The sequence below is a fragment of the Cebidichthys violaceus genome, unplaced genomic scaffold (assembly GCF_023349555.1).
Source record: "Cebidichthys violaceus isolate CVI_PGR_0920_01 unplaced genomic scaffold, fCebVio1.0.p SCAF_76, whole genome shotgun sequence".
NCBI classification, from domain to species: domain Eukaryota; kingdom Metazoa; phylum Chordata; class Actinopteri; order Perciformes; family Stichaeidae; genus Cebidichthys; species Cebidichthys violaceus.
Genome location: NW_027176960.1, coordinates 362,501 through 379,418, shown reverse-complemented (window position 1 = coordinate 379,418; position 16,918 = coordinate 362,501). Strand labels below are relative to the sequence as shown.

Here is a 16,918-nt window from a genome sequence, read left to right as displayed (position 1 = left end):
ATCAGTTTTATTGAACTTAGAGTTCTCTTTCCTGTTCATTGGTTTATATTATATATATTATTTTTATGTTTTCATTCTATCTTCACATCATGTTCATCATTCATATTGAGGATCAGGACTACACTGAGCCTGGTTCATATAGAGGACCAGGACTACACTGAGACTGGTTCACATAGAGGATCAGGACTAGACTGAGACTGGTTCACATAGAGGATCAGGACTAGACTGAGACTGGTTCACATAGAGGATCAGGACTAAACTGAGACTGGTTCAGGACCAGGTAAAAGTTCCTCAATGTCACTTTAAATCAACGAGGATCTTTGAGGGTGAAACTGTGTTTTTTGGGGTAAAATCAGTGACAAAGCACGTCGAGACCACGAACCAGAACCTTCTCCTTTGGATGAATCGTTCACCTCGTTATCGTGCAGATACTCAGCTTCATCTGACGTCAGACAATAAAACAGAAACAACAACTTTAATGTTTTTTCCAACAAAATGGTGGTTTAGTTAACAAGTTATCTGAACCTGTAAAACAAAGAGTTCTCACAACACATTTCACATTTCACAACATTTAAAGCTAAACTTCAACAGAATAAATCATTTACAGACATTCAACGTGATCCTCAGTGTCGTTTCTATGGAAGCTGAGTGCTGCCTCTGTTGATTCATATTTACAGACTCGTTTTCTGTGGAGCGTTTTCATCATCGTTGTCCTGATATCAGGACTTCATTAGTTCATGAAGTCAGAATCTTGACTTTCAGTAAATATTTCATCATCTGCAAAGATCAGAGCTGTTGTGTCTCCGGTCGGCTTCATGTCATCTAACATCACATCATTGTTCTGTTATTTAGAGCAGGTGATGTCATTTTACACATCGTGTCTTTGACTTGTAACAACCTCATTTAGACGCGTAGTTTTATGCACAAATGTGTCGTAAGATGCAACAATATTTTGTAATTCAATTATCTATTTTTCTCAGTCACAATTTTAGCAAATGTTGCAACAATAACTTTGTTTCTATCAACTTGTTTTTATGCAAATATTTAATTAACACAAAAAAACAGAATTCAACAATATGTATAAATAAATATGTAGAAACGTGTTTCCTGTTGTGTGACGCTTTCTGAAGCTTTTTGAAGATGAGCAGCGACTCAACAGACAAACAGAAACAAGCAGTGCTCGTTAATAGTCAGTGTGCAGTAACAGCCGATCACAGTTTGGCTCGTTCTCGTCAAGTAAAGGCAGAAAAACAAACGTTTTACATTTCAGTACAAACTCATCAAAGCTCAACTCGACATGTTTCAAGTCAAATGTTGACAGAAGGTTTTACTCGTTATTCATTCAACATGTGAGCACACTTAATATTTACAAAGTTATTCCAGCGTTCACCCGTCTGTGTCCAAAGAGTCTCTTCTTCTTCTTCTTTGTACATGACAACTTTAAAAATGTCCACAGCAGGAAATACAAACAAAGATGATTCCTGACGTCCGATGTCCAACCAAAGATAAAACACGATATTGCCTTTGTGAACACGACTGTTCTTCTGGAATCACTGCGCCTTCAATTCAACACTTTTCACAGGCCGAGGTTTTTAAAACGAGAGCTTCTGACTATTTAGAAGATGGAGATGGAAACGCAGCTCAAAGTTTAAGATGGGCAGCACGTTGAACAAGATCAAGTGATGTCATTTACTTCAGAATGTCATCATTTAGTGTCTAACGACCAGAACCTACGTGAGTCCCTCTGTCTATCATTCACAGCAGTACAGGAACATGTAATGAATGCTAAAACAGAGGTTTTAAAATGTCTAATAATGTAACTCAGTTTAGCTGCAGAGCCGTCTCCCCACCAGCTGGGGGCGCCACCGTGCTGCTGGATCCTGGTGGAGCTGAGGATCCATCATGTGTTCCTGAACACTGCCCCCCTTACAGCCTCTGTTAGCTCTGGTGAGTCTTCTGCACATGTTTAAACCTCTGCGCACAACGTCCTGATTCTATTTCTCCTGTTTTTAGTGTCGACCAACAAACTCATGCAAATGCTGATGCAAAGGAAAGGTGGAGTGGAAGAGAAGGAAGGGATTTATTGTGCTTCTTAAACTTTGTCCATGTCTCCAAAGTCTGTCCCGTCCTGCAGCGTCTCTCCCAGACGGACCAATTCAAATCCCTGATCTGGTGAAACTGAAGTGTCTCAACAGCTCTGAAACAAATGAATGCAGCCCTTTAAAGGTTCAAGGAAACAGAGTTAGGTTGGTTTGAATCCCGACAATAAAAAGACTGTAACTGCTGCCTGAGTGCCGTTGAGCAGCGCTTATCGTGCAGGTTGTGTTCCAGTGTAGCAGAAGATGCTAATGCTCAGTCAGCATTTCCTGTAGAACTTCACATTTAAAATCAGCTAAATACCAAACGTTTGATTTCCACTGTCTGGATGCTGCTGCCCCCTAGCGGACGGGTGCGTGCAGTGCAGCACCCAGACCCAGGTACTCCAGGTTCTCCGCCGCTGGGAGGAACAGACCGTTCCCGGTTTCAGTGGTGATGTTTGCGGTGAAGGGCGTGGCCCGCGGCAGGAAGTCGGCCTGGTAGTCCGGATTGTCAAGACGGTCGCTGGCGGCCAAGGGGAGCGAGCTTTGCGCGGTGTTCAGGTATTCAGGTCCCAAAGACTTCAGGTCCTCCAGCGGGGAGGGGAGAGAGGCGGCGCCCCATCCCAGGCTTAAGTCCTCGTAGTTGGGATTCAAAACCTCCGACAGCCTGCTGCTCCGGCTGGTTTCACTCAGACTCTGGTTCATGTACTCTGAAAGAGAGAAAACCGGTTTATTAACTCTTCTTTTATGTCTGTTGTCTTTTCATTGTGAAGCACTGAGAGACATTCTGGTCTGCATCAATACAAATGACTGACTTTCATCCAAACCACTTATTCTACCTGTTTTATTTTACAACTGTTACTTTATCATTTGCTCATTCATTCACTGGTTTTCTGATTTAATAAGATGTGATCGACAGATGAGCACCGTGGCCGCTGAAGTCTTCTTTATCCAGCGCGTTGTGAGTCGGATCGGAGATATAACGCAGAGCGATGCTGTTCTGTCTGACTGGATGACCGTTCTGATGTGAGGACAGAGAGGCAGTAGAAGATGAACATCCTGTTAACACAACACTAGGAGAAAAGGTTTGTCTGCTTTTTAATTCTTTATTCTTCCTTTTATACTCTATTTCATCTCCAACTTCTTCAGCAACTCAAATATCAAACGGAGACAACAAGAGGCCAAAAACATCATCTTCTGCAGGTTTAAGAGGAGTGTTTGTTTACCGTGGCGTGGCAGGTATGGTTGTCATGATGACCCGTTCCTTTGTAAGGCAGCAGGTACTCGTCGGCGTCGACCACTTCGTCCATGTCGTCTGAGCTCAGCAGGCGAGAGTAAAACCTGCTGTCTGTCGGACTGGGGAGGTCGCCCTGAGACAGGAGTCACAATGATGTTCATATTTAGTCTGACAACACAATACTATAACAGAAGTACAATACCAGAACTCATTTTGTGTATCCAGTTTTCGAGGTATTTTTGTATGTATTCAATTAAATGCAATGTAGCTTTTATTTACATGAAGATTTCAGAAGAACAATGTTGCCAAAGCATAAAAATAAGAAAGCACAACCCGAAGAATTTTCATGGAGCCACCGCCCTGTGGCCCCACCACTTTCAGAGATTGGGTTCGGGGGCAATGTGAGCTCAGCGGCAGGCAACGAAGGGGACCAAGGTGTGCCGACCCCTGGCATAGGAGACTGGCTCTAGGGACGTAGAATGTCACCTCTCTGGCAGGGATGGAACCAGAGCTGGTGCGGGAGGTGGAGCGGTACCAACTAGATATAGTTAGGCTCACCCCTGCACACACTGGTCCTGGAACCAAACTGCTGGAGAGAGGCTGGACTATCTTTTTCTGGAGGTGCCCAGGGTGACAGGTGCCCCACCGGGTGAAGGGATACTCACAAGCCCCCAGCTGAGTGGTACCGTGATGGAGTTTTCCCTAAGGGAAGAGAGTCGCTGAGGGGAAGTCTCTGACTGTTGTTTGTACTACTTATGCACAGAGTCAGTACCTTCAAGTCTGAGGCCGTGGTTCTCCACCAGAAAAGGGTGGATTGCACCCTCAGGGGTTAGGAATGAGTCACTGCCTCAAGCGACGGAGTAGAAATGGAGTAAAATGGAGTGCGAGATGGACAGGCGGTTCGATGCCACGTCAGCAGTGCTGCAGGCGTTGTACCGGAGCGTTGTGTCTCCCCTTAGAGGTTCTCCAGGCACGTCCAACTGGTAAGAGGCCCAGGGGAAGTCCCAGAACACACTGGAGAGATTACATATCTCATCTGGCCTGGGGGTTCCCCATGAGGAGCTGGAAAGCGTTACTTGGAAGAGGGACGTCTGACACACCCTCCTAAGCCTGCTGCCCCCGAGACCCGGCCCCAGATAAGCGGAAGTAAATGGAAGGATGGATGTTTCCAAACTGTCTGATCATGTTTCTTCTTTTCCGTGATACCAACATGTTCACAGATCTCAGCTGTTGACTTGGCGGGTACAATGTTATTATTATTACTGATAAAATGACATACATAAGACTCAAGTTGTTATAAACTGCAATGTTTGTGAACTAGAGACTACACACACACACACACACACACACACACACACACACACACACACACACACACACACACACACACACACACACACACGGTGTACCTGTACGACCAGGTATCTGGATGGATCTCTGGCCATCTTTGAGAACTCAATAATCAGCTCTCTGAACGTGGGCCGACTGGACGGGTCGATCATCCAACCTGGAGAGAGAGAGGACATCATGGGTAGAAACATTTCTTCAGCTGGACTCTCAGGTGTTAACTGTCCACTTTAACGTGGGACTGCAGTCTTTGTAGTCAGCGTTTAACTCCAAGCTCTTACATTTCACCATGATCATGTAGACGTCGATGGTGCAGATGGGGGGATGGGGCAGCCGGTCTCCTCTCTCCAGCACCGAGGCCATCTCGCTGGCCGGGATGCCGTCGTACGGCTTGGAGCCGAACGTCATGAGCTCCCACGCCGTCACACCTGCAGACCACAGACCAGAGACTGACCAAATGGACTGGCTCTATATCAATGAAGACGCATCACAAGCTCCATCAATGGTTTTAAAATGGGACACACTTCCTGTCTCCTAACTTCTTGTGCAGGAGAATGTTAATACATTGCTTCCAGCATCACTGGACACAGAGCAGGTGGAGGTGGTTGACTCACCGAAGCTCCAGACATCACTCTGATGTGTGTAGGTCCACTGGAGGATCGACTCCAACGCCATCCACTTAATGGGAACCTGCAGAGACACGAGCATGAAGCCACTTCTGGAGAAACTGAAAGTGATTTAAAAAACAACTGAGCGGTTCATTTTTAAACATCAAAAGAGATGTGAGCATTTGAAGGATCACATTCATACACCTCCATGGAAACACTGAACAACAACACACCTTTCCTCCGTCAGCGTGGTATTCCTTCTCGTCGGCCGTCAGCAGCTTGGCGAGGCCAAAGTCGGTGATCTTGACGTGGTTGGGAGATTTCACCAGGACGTTCCTCGCCGCCAGGTCCCGATGCACCAGGTGACGCTCCTCCAGGTAGTTCATGCCCTGCAGACACACACACGCACGCACACACACACACACACACACACACACACACACACACACACACACACACACACACAGTGGAATAAGTTAGTGTTCACAATCTGTATCACTGCTTTTTAATTCAAACGTCATATAAAAACACACCTTCTACAACTGGCTTATTTATTATCATTGTTGAAGAACTCTGAAATAGAGTGTTATTAGCCGGAAGATGATGTGTTTTGATCCGACAAAAGCTGGAGGAGGAGGAAGAGGAGGAGGAGGATGAAGAAGAGGAAGGATGTGGAAAGTATGAACTGGCCTTCAGCGTCGGGTTGTGGCATAAATTGTGTAACAAATGAAAAAGAGTTTCAAACCCTGGACCTAGTGAGCCGGCTGTGAACAGATATATATATATATATAGATAGATGTGTGTGTGTGTATATATATATATATATATATATATATATATATATATATATGATATATACAGTATATCTATATATATATTATCCCACATCGGTGAGAGCTTGAATGAAGCAAACTGGAAGCTTAGTGCTGCAGAGCAACATGAAGATTTCTCTCTGAGCTCGTGACCTTGTTGTTTGTGATTTTCCCAGCACTTTAAGAATCTAACTGAGCCTTAAAGCAGAGTCTGAACAGATTAACAGGAACCTCACACAGGCTAACGGGCCTCGGCAGGCTTACGGTGAGCCGACGCCTCAGGCCGAGATCTTCGTCTGAGACAAAGGAGCTCAGGTCTGCAGAGGATCCACTGGGGATTCTGGACTCACCTTGGCGATCTGGACGCACCAGTTCAGCAGCCACTGAGCGCCGACGTGGTCCCTGTGGTGTCGGACGTAGTCCAGCAAACAGCCGTACGGCATCAGCTGAGTCACCAGCTGGACCGACGACGTCAAGCAGATCCCCAGCAGACGGCACACATGAGGGTGATCCACGCTCGCCATCACATACGCCTCCTACACACACACACACACACACACACACACACACACACACACACACACACACACACACACACACACACCAGTACACTCCATTTATTCACACACACCCTTTATATTCATGATAACTTTTAGTCTCACATGGTGAAGTGTGTCCTTGTATCTCCGTCCAACATCAAAATCAAACTGGTTTATATTCAAATTTAAAAAGAATCAAGTCGTTTGAGAGCATTACGTAATCCATGAATAACAAATATCAAAGTGATTACTTTGAGCACACAGATCAGTAATAATCTGACTCTGTAGGAAGAAAAGTGAAGACGAGGAAGGAGGAGGAGGAGGAGGAGGAGCTGGATGAAAGAAGAAGAGTCAACAGAATGAAGAAGAGGAGTCTTACGTCCAGGATTTCTTTGTTGGCTTTAGGCGACGTGGCCTCTCGGAGAACTTTAATGGCTACTGGGATCCTCACGTTCTCTCCTTCAGGGATCCACAGACCCTAATAGCAATATTTATCATGTTCAACAGTAACAGCACAACTTTAGAAATATGTCAAAATAATAACAGTCAAATGAAATGGATGCAAGGAACTGACAGATGAAATGCATGAGTTTGTCAGTGTTGTGATACAAAGAGCAGAATGCTAACCTTCTAATGATGTCTGATTTACAAAGTGAGACGAACCTCCAGCTCAAAATCCAAGATGGCTTCTCCAACAGTAAACCAGTAACGTTCTGTTTATCAGCACTTCTGTCTGACTGGTTGGAGCCACTAGGTTTTCCGACTCGTTTTAGGTATAATGTGTACCATGTTTACCACCTTTAGCATGTTAGCATGCTAATATTAGCCAATTGTCACGAGGCAGATTGAATGTCTTTAATTCTGCAGGTGTTTGGTGATAAACCAAAGTGTTGGACACAAGTCAAAGGATCAACAAAGTCAGTGGGATTCATCCTCTGGGGACCATGAATGTTTGTTTTTTACATCATTTAATGCCATCCAATAGTTGTTAAGACATTTCCATCCCTGCTACACATCTTCAGTACAAGTACCATGAAGTACTGTTTGATCAAAACCTTCTCACCTTGAAGACGGTCCCGAAGGCCCCAGAGCCGAGCACCCGGATTTTCTTCAACTCCGTCTCCTTCAGGATCCTCAGCAGCGCCTGATTAGGAGCTTCACCGCTCGGAGCCAACGGCTCCACCAGCTACAGAAACACACACTTTAAATGTCCACGGGAATCTATTATTATTAATATTTACAGGTTATAAACAGTACTCTACGTTCTCTGACACTCTGCATCTTTGTGTATTTTTGTGTTTTGTTAGCCATTCTTATATCTAACGGTCCCATCCTCTCCCACCTCTCTCTCCTGCAGCAGGCGGCGCATCGTCCTCTTCCTCCTGATTCGTCGTCGCCGCAGCAACACAAAGACAACCAGCGACACGATGACCGCAATCAAGAGCCCGCCGACCACACCCGCCGCCAGCGTGGAGGTGGTGGCAGCGCTGTGAGGACACACGGAGCAGATGTTTGTGTTTCAGGTGATCATACGTTAGTATCATCCTCATCAAATGTATGCTCTGGTAAAGTTCCCATTGACTCCCATTCAGAGAAGTAAGAATTACCATTATCTCCCATTTAATAATTATCTTATTATGACCACTGTTAAAATGCAAGGGAGGACTGAACACTGACATTCAAAAGCTAAAATTACTATTAACACCTATTCATATTTAATATGCAAAAATGGAATTCCCATTGACTCACATTCAATGTTAGCACGCTAACATAGACTCCTATTCAAATTTAGCATGGTGAGGTAGAATTTAGATCAACTGCCCTTTAACTACTGATATATCCCATATATCTCCATTTAAATGCAGCATTCCTGTTGACTCCCATTCTAATGTGCACCAACCTCCGTTTACAACGGAACTGTGTGTTCAGACAGAACGCGAGGGGAACATGTTATCCATGTTGAAACAAATCACTAGAAGACCTGTTTGTTTTCTTCCTGAAAAGGGTCATGTGATCGGGACGGACACGTCACAAACTCCTTCGTTTGTAGCTTAAATCAGTTTTTATTTAATTTTTTGTGAACCTCGGACCTAAATTTGGATCAGCTAACAGGATTCAAAGCAACGTGCAGAAACAAACTGCTTTTCATTGAACTTTGGTGTTGTTGTATTTCTACCTGGTGCATTCTGACAGTCCAGCACCTGAACACCTGCAGACACAGAGACAAAAAGCTCCTTATATATTCACGTCACTTTTCTTATTTCACTTCATATCGTAGACGACACTCAACGCCTTGATGTGTGTCTCACCCCTGGGTGCAGTTCTGGTGGCAGGCCTGGCACTGGCCTGTCCTATCGGCGTACTTCCAGATCAGCGTGTCTCCGTCTCCCAGCACATTGTGGGGGCAGCGCTGCACGCAGTGGGGGCCGTCTTTAAAGTGGGCGCACTGGGAGCACTGGTCTGGACCCTGCAGGTGGCGCCAGAGGAGTCATGAAGTCATTCATTAAAAATTTAGTGAGTTTTTTAAGTTGATATTTGTGACTTTTCAGTGCACTGCTCAACCTGATCTCTTCACATCTTTTGTTTTTAAATACTTTGAGAAAATTTGTGATATGCATTAATGTGAGACTCGATCTCATATTAAGATTTATACGATAGAAATGAACCAGCAGCTGGACTGACCGGTCCTCGGCAGGTCGGGGTCCCGGTCTTCAGCAGACACTCTGGGTGACACGCCACACAGCTGCTGTTCACCTCCACCTCTCTGGGCTCGCTGCAGACGAAACACACAGAGAAACCAGCAGCTTTATCTACACATGAGGTCAACAGAGCGGCCTGCTTCTCAATCAGTGGTGGAAGAAGTACTTTACTACAGTGAAAGCAGTAATACATAGTGTAGAAATACTCGTTATAAGTAAAAGTCTTTTACTCAAGCAAAAGTATAAAAGCACCTAAAGTAAAAGTAGTAGTCAAGTTTAGTATATAAGTACTCAAAGTTTACTGACATGAGAACTGAACATATGTGAGCATATTAAGTGATAAGGTCATAGGTTCAAGTCCCAGCAGGGACAATCTGCTGTCTCACCCCTGCAGCAAGTTGCAGAGCGCCACACAGCGCCCCCTACGGTTGAAATGGCGACAAGAGACACACATGGTGGGACCTGGACCCCAGCAGCCCTCGTCCGTACACTCCAGGTCACAGGTTCGATTCTGTCGTTCTGTGTGAGGCAGACAAGAAGATGTTTCTCATTTCATTCTCTCCTCTGAGCAGCGATGGCTGAAAGGACGTCTCGGAGCTCACCGCAGACGTCTGGGGGAGCGTTGTTGAGCATGTTGGGAGTCTGGTGGCTGGATCTGAAGAGGCGGGTCCACTGGTCGGGTCGGTTGTAGCAGAGCTGAGAGTTGTTCTTTATCAACACTCGACCGGCACTCACCTCCTTCAGAGAGCGCAGACCCAGCCAGAGGAGGTTCTTCGCCCACATCACCAACAAACTGTACTGACTGGAGAGGAAAAGATTTAACATGGATCATCCTCTAACCAGGGGGGGAGAAGTACTCTGATCTTTTACCAAAAGGTAGTAACAGTTTGTCAAGTAAAAGCGCTGCATTCAAAACATTACTTAAACGATAGTTTAATATTTTTATTAGCTGACTCACGCGTGGGTTGTTCTTCCTCTGATGATCTCCAGGTTCTCAAACACTGACAGAGAGGTCAGGTTCTCCGGCCAGGACTGGATCAGCAGGAAGCCTGGAGGAAACACACACACACACACACACACACACACACACACACACACACTGATCGTGAACGGCATACTCCAAAAACCTGATCATGTCTGGTAGGCTCACATGTAAACACACTTATTGGTGTACACCAAAATAAATAAAAAACCTTTTACAGCCTTATTCCATCACTGACTTCCTTGGACCTACCAGTGATTTCCTTCACCGTCCTGAAGTACTCCAGTTTAGCCGGGTCCATGGGCGGGATTTTATAGTGCGGGTCCCTGAAAGAGCCAATGAAAGAAAACCCCTTAGTTTCACTTTTCCTTCACTGCACATGGGGAAATCTTGATGACTGGTAAACCTAGTATTTAGGTCTGGGTTAGTGTCTCACCCAGTGAAGGAGGTTCCGATCAGGGAGACGTCCCCAATGATCTTAGTGCAGTTCCTGAAGGATTCGATGTTGGAGGCGTTGACGGCTATGGTGTTGATCAGAGCGCCAACCCCGACTCCGTCACAAACTGGAGGAAGAGAAAAGACTCTGTCGGGTTATTTGTTCAGTATTCAGGTCAGACAGAGGCCGCATCCTTCGGAGGCTGCATTTGTAGACCGGTTGCGTCACAGCGGCTGCGACGAGGCCGTCCCATTTAGAAGACTTTTTCAAATGCCTGCATCCGACCGTAGTTAGCCTTAAAGTAACTTTTAATAACTTCACTCTCAAACTTCAGAGGTTCACTAATATCTTACTGAGTTTGTGACGATTTTACAGATGATTTACAGAGAGATCTCTCTAGATCTCTCTAGTTATCTCTAGTTCTCTCTAGGTCTCTCTAGATCTCTCTAGGTCTCTCTAGGTCTCTCTAGATATCTCTAGGTCTCTCTAGGTCTCTCTAGATCTCTCTAGGTCTCTCTAGATATCTCTAGTTCTCTCTAGGTCTATCTAGATCTCTCTAGGTCTCTCTAGTGCTCTCTAAATCTCTCTAGGTCTCTCTAGTTCTCTCTAGGTCTCTCTAGTTATTTCTAGGACTCTCTAGGTCTCTCTAGATCTCTCTAGGTCTCTCTAGATATCTCTAGGTCTCTCTAGGTCTCTCTAGATATCTCTAGTTCTCTCTAGGTCTCTCTAGATATCTCTAGTTCTCTCTAGATCTCTCTAGGTCGCTCTAGTTCTTTCTAGGACTCTCTAGGTCTCTCTAGGTCTCTCTAGATCTCTCTAGGTCTCTCTAGATATCTCTAGTTCTCTCTAGGTCTCTCTAGGTCTCTCTAGATATCTCTAGTTCTCTCTAGATCTCTCTAGGTCTCTCTAGTTCTTTCTAGGACTCTCCAGGTCTCTCTAGGTCTCTCTAGAACTCTCTAGGTCTCTCTAGGTCTTTCTAGGTCTTTCTAGGTCTCTCTACCTTTGGGACAGGGACCATCACAGTCTTTACAGCGCTGGACTCCGTTCTCCTCCACCTCGTACATCCCAGCGCTGCAGGTACGAACACATGATCCACCTGCCACCACATAGTTATCTTCATGCAAGAAAAACAAAAACAAAGCAGAATTGTATTAAGTCAAATGAGAAGTTGTATCTGCACTTCTTCAACACTGTTTGACTCAAAAAGGATCAAAACCGATGCAGCAGAACCAGAGATGTCGTCTTTTTCGTCTTTTTTTCACACATTTGTCTTGTCAAAACCCGGCGCCTACATTACCCATAATGCAACTCTGTAGCCAACAGTTCAGTCAGAGATTCAGGTGTGTTACAGAGGTCAGTGGTTGTTTTACTTTTCATACTGACTCATAATGGAGACATTAAAGGATTGATTCTTCAGCTACATCAATAGAAAGTAATTTGTTCGATCAACACTTTCATGTTGTGGCATAATGTGATTATTATTTATATATATTTAGAATGAATTACAGGGTTATCACAATAGAATTAGAGGGTTTAAGGTCCATACGTGGGCAGGCCTTGACGCAGGTTGCCCCGAAGGTGAACTTGGCGTTGGGGTTGTTGACCACCTGGTGGGTCTTTGGATCGTAGAGTGTCAGAGGTGGACAAGCGTCTTTACAGGTGCCGTCATCATTCAAATCCCTGCAGGCCTGGAGAGGAAGTAGAGAGACGCAGAGACAGGAAATATGTTAGGAAATGTTCATTTTGAAAATTCAATTTTGACATTGACATCCTCTGGAAGCAATGGGTCTGTATTCGTGGGGTTCCAGTGAGGCCAGCGAGGCTATCCAGACCAAGACTTGAGATACAAGACTGGAGTTTGAGTTGAGAGACGACCGAATTGTTTCACAAGTAGCCAGTTTACAAGCTGAGCAACTCAGTACCAAGTGGTGTTTGTTCCTTTACAGCTTCTGTGTGGACTTCACAATAGTTGTGCAGAACATAAACTGGGGGTTATCAGAGTTATTATCTGGTATCACTTTAAGGGTACTGGTACCTTTTTAAAACAATACCCGGCACTAGTGACTAAGTAAAAGAGTATTTTTTACTGTAATTATTTAGCAATGTTGCCTCTTATTCACAGCAGTAGCAGACCCATCAGGATAGGGTTAGGCCCGAGGCTTCATGGGGGACTCAACGTGGGGACAGGTAAGACAGAGACAGGTAAGTCTCGAGATCCCGTGTTTCTGAAGCGACCGTGAAGGTCTTCTTTTAGCACATGTTGCACACTGACCAGGCAGTCGGTGGCTCGAGGTCCAGAGCAGCCGGCCGCACAGTGTTCATTACAGCAGTCGCTGGGTTTGGGGCCACGACACCTTCTGCTGCATTGCTCCGCACACTGCAACCTGGTGACTGAGACACAAGGACACACTTCAGTGCTTTTCCTGCAGTACAGCTCATCAACATGAAGGATTACTAAGTTGTCTATATTTGTTTTCTTTGCAAAAAAAAATAAATGGATCCATGCAGAGAGGGCAGAGGAAGAAGTACTATAAAGTTAAGTGTTTTTTTAGCTCTTTTCACGACGAAAACCCATTCAAGTCAATGGGTAAATTTTGCTCAGTTTTTGGGGATTTCTGGGAAAACCGCTGGGCGAATCTCTGAGAAAAGTCATTGCACACCATTCTCGATCAGACCGCACGTTTTGGTGTATTTTTTGCGCAGGTGTTGGCAACGCTGTGTGAGGAGAAGCGCGCCAAATTTTCTGGATATGATTATTATTAAGCCCGATAGATTATATACAGTGTGCTTTGGCCAACTTGAATGTTGAAGAGGTGAAGTTAGATTAAGTAGTGTTTACATCTCTGGCAGTGATCCGGTCCTGCTGCCCAACACGAGCCGTCAACACACAACGGGTCACACTTCTCACCTGCAAACACACACACACACACACACACACATACACACATTAATGCTCAGCAGCAGCTGAATGAGGAAGCCTCATCTTTATCCCACATCAAAATATATATATTATTACTATCATTACATCTACGCGTGAAGGTGTCCATCTTGAAAAGCACGCTGGAATTGCTGTCCTTGTCCAGGATGTCCCACCACTGGATGGTCTCAGTGTTGCACAGCAAAGGATTGTGGGTCATCTTTACGCCTCCTTTCAGGATCTCTGTGAGGAGAAGATGAAGTTTGAGCATTTTTTTGGAGTCCTCAAGTCAAATCATTTAAAGGCACGGTGCAGAACAAAATTCCAGGACAAACTATTGTGTGTTCCTGCAGTTAAACTAAATTACATCACAGTTTATGTTTGGACTCGTCCTCCAGCTTCACATGCGGAGCGACAAGATACTTTCAGTCCAGTTAATGCGGCTGGATCTAACGTCTCTGGGTGCGGTCTACTTCCTGCTGCCAGAGCACAATCTGGTGTTGACTGAAGATTTATAAACAGTGTTTAATCTCCACCCTAAGCAAACCCCCCACCACCACCCCGGCCCGCTGCCAGCCCCGCGAGGCAACACCTCCAACACTCGTCGAGCAGCTTATGAAATGGAATGAAGCAGAACACAATGAGAGTAAACACTGTAATGAGAAGAAGGTAAATACTGAAGCTGTAGGGCAGCAGCTCGTCTGCTCAATTAGGAATTGATTGTGTGTGTGTGTGTGTGTGTGTGTGTGTGTACGTGTGTACGTGTGTGTGTGTGTGTGTACGTGTGTACGTGTGTGTGTGTGTGTGTGTGTGTGTGTGTGTGTGTGTGTGTGTGTGTGTGTGTGTGTGTGTGAGTGTGTGTGTGTGTGTGTGTGTGTGTGTGTGTGTGTGTACCTGTCAGACTGCTGAGCCTCAGCTGTCTCAGCCCGCTGGTGTAGTTGAGCGTAGCAGACGAGTGGTTCCTGTTGTAGTTGGACATCACCAGCAGGGCGAACTGGTTTTCATAGAGATTCTGGCCTCGGATCAGCTTCAGATTGACCAGCGGGATGTCGGCAGCCTCGTTCATGGCGATCAGAACGTAGCCGCCCACTTCCTGGATGGTCTGAAGAGAGAAGAAGAAATCATCAGCGGTTGTTTTTCATTTTTTTCTTCTACAAATTGCAAATATTTTTAATTCCTGCTCAACATTTTCCAAATCAATCAACAATCTTGATTTCCTTCCTTTAACGCAGCCGCTGGTTTCAGCTCATCTATAAAGACGTCAACAGTCAAATTTTGCAAAAAAAAGGAAATGTGAATTGTGTGTGTTTCCATCAGCGGGTTTGGAGCTCAGACTATACAAGAAGTGGAAGTAGTCGTTGTGATGTTCTGAAGCCTCCAGTTCAGCATTTTGTCCGTTGCCATCTTGTTTTTTGCAAACAGTGAACAGGAAGTGACCATATCTGGACTGAGGAGGAGTGACGTAGAGACCTGTCAATCAGCGTGTAGCCCCGCCCCTAAAGCATCCCCTGCTTTATGGTCTGTTTGACTCTAAATGGAGCATAATGTACTAAATGAACATCATGCTGTATTGAAGAAGACTGTAAACTAGAGATTGAGACCATAAACTCATGTTTACAATGTTTACTGAGGGAATAACTCAAGAGAGAAGTAGAGTCATTTTAGACTAGACTTCTATACAACCAGAGGAGTCGCCCCCTGCTGGACACTAGAGAGAAGTAGAGTCATTTTAGACTAGACTTCTATACAACCAGAGGAGTCGCCCCCTGCTGGACACTAGAGAGAAGTAGAGTCATTTTCTCATAGACACACAAATGTGTGAATGGAAACACAACTAGTGATTTATTGATTAATGGTGAATCGACATTAGTCATTTATCAGATTGAAGATATATTAACAGACGAAGTGGACTAAAGTCTGCTGTCTGGAGATCGGTGTGATCAGTCTCATCTATGAAGTCTGGAAGTTGTGCAGCATTATTGGCTATGATCAATATCATATCATAGTTATATTTATTTTCAGGCCAGTTCATGTCTCAAACCAGAAGTTTAAAAAGGCATAAAATGTTCAAACTGTTCCTTGATATTTGCAGCTGATTGACTCGTTTCAGAGGGATGACTTCACCTCACAGGTACATTAAAGATGGACATGCAGCTGTGGACTGTTGTGACCTCCCTCCGTTGGCGATGGTAGACGCTCTGACCTGCTTCACAGCGTCCGTGTTTATCTTCCGGAGGTTTGGGATTTTTTTTCTGACAACAAGAGCTCCTCAAGGCAAAGCTATTTGGCAGTTGACCATCAGTTCACGGATGTCAGAGCGTCCTCGAATGCAACACAGAGAGAGTTTTTAAAAAGCTGCAGCACCACAGGAAGGAAATGTCACTCTGACAGAAACATAGAAAGGAACTGAAACCAGCAGCAGGAAAGAATCTACAAACTATGTTTGTAGATTGGAAATGAATCAGCAGGAATAGAAAATGTGTTTGACACCAAATGACCTCTTCAACACACAGACCTGGAGGAAGGACAGGTCCTGGTGCTCCAGGGTGTAGGTGACCTCCAGGTTCTCCAGGACCACGGAGCAGTTGGTGTACATCCTCACCATGTTGTCATAGTGATAGTCACGAGTCCCCAGCATCGTCAGGTAGTTGTGCATTCCTTGACACACTGAAAAGATGGAGAGACGGACGTTAGTTGCAGTTCCTGTGACGGCCACTAGTTTCCTGATTTACTCAGGTTGTATTGAAATTAAAATTGAACGATTAAAATCTGAAGAGCAGCTAAAGCTGTCAGATAAATGCAGTAAAAGTATGAAGTAACATAACATGTAAAGACTCAAGAACAGTGCAAGTATCTCACATCTGTATTCAAACACAGTACTTGTACATGGTATCTGACACCTTGTTTTCTAATTCATACTTTTCATACTTTCATGTGGTTGCTGAAGTGTTGAATGTTTAAACCTGTAACATCCCATCAGGTACCACAGCGATATTTCCGGATAAGAAGTCATTACGTGAAGTATTTAAGAGACAGGAAGGTGTGACGCCTTCACAAAGAAGAACCGGTTCAACCGCAGAACACATGAAGACAATTATCTGTCAGAGAGGAATGAAACCTTACAGGCTCAGTTAGAACGAGAGAGCAGCTTCCTGCAGAACGTCGGAAACAACCAGGATAAACTAACGTTCTGCAGCGCCATAACATACGTTCTGCAGTGTCATGACATGCATTCAGCAGCATCATGACATGCGTTCTGCAGC

At 44.9% G+C, this 16,918-nt stretch overlaps 1 protein-coding gene across 1 annotated transcript in view; it reads right to left on the bottom strand.

The window, feature by feature from the left end:
* Positions 1–451: 451 nt before the first annotated feature.
* The window catches only part of LOC137892150 (melanoma receptor tyrosine-protein kinase-like), a 28,583-nt gene continuing 12,116 nt past the window's right edge, over positions 452–16,918 (bottom strand). The window contains exons 2-27 of the mRNA XM_068737085.1: positions 16,171–16,322; positions 14,550–14,757; positions 13,764–13,898; positions 13,578–13,646; positions 13,011–13,129; positions 12,285–12,426; positions 11,739–11,852; positions 10,739–10,865; positions 10,555–10,628; positions 10,279–10,369; positions 9,923–10,122; positions 9,707–9,839; positions 9,304–9,394; positions 8,931–9,088; positions 8,798–8,830; positions 7,964–8,108; positions 7,685–7,807; positions 7,001–7,099; positions 6,433–6,618; positions 5,504–5,659; positions 5,277–5,352; positions 4,944–5,090; positions 4,725–4,822; positions 3,305–3,448; positions 3,006–3,099; positions 452–2,788 (exon numbers count right to left, since the gene is read on the bottom strand). Coding sequence (XP_068593186.1) covers positions 2,439–2,788; positions 3,006–3,099; positions 3,305–3,448; positions 4,725–4,822; positions 4,944–5,090; positions 5,277–5,352; positions 5,504–5,659; positions 6,433–6,618; positions 7,001–7,099; positions 7,685–7,807; positions 7,964–8,108; positions 8,798–8,830; positions 8,931–9,088; positions 9,304–9,394; positions 9,707–9,839; positions 9,923–10,122; positions 10,279–10,369; positions 10,555–10,628; positions 10,739–10,865; positions 11,739–11,852; positions 12,285–12,426; positions 13,011–13,129; positions 13,578–13,646; positions 13,764–13,898; positions 14,550–14,757; positions 16,171–16,322 — 3,464 coding nt within the window. The 3' untranslated portion in view covers positions 452–2,438. The remainder of the gene's footprint in view (positions 2,789–3,005; positions 3,100–3,304; positions 3,449–4,724; positions 4,823–4,943; positions 5,091–5,276; positions 5,353–5,503; positions 5,660–6,432; positions 6,619–7,000; positions 7,100–7,684; positions 7,808–7,963; positions 8,109–8,797; positions 8,831–8,930; positions 9,089–9,303; positions 9,395–9,706; positions 9,840–9,922; positions 10,123–10,278; positions 10,370–10,554; positions 10,629–10,738; positions 10,866–11,738; positions 11,853–12,284; positions 12,427–13,010; positions 13,130–13,577; positions 13,647–13,763; positions 13,899–14,549; positions 14,758–16,170; positions 16,323–16,918) is intronic.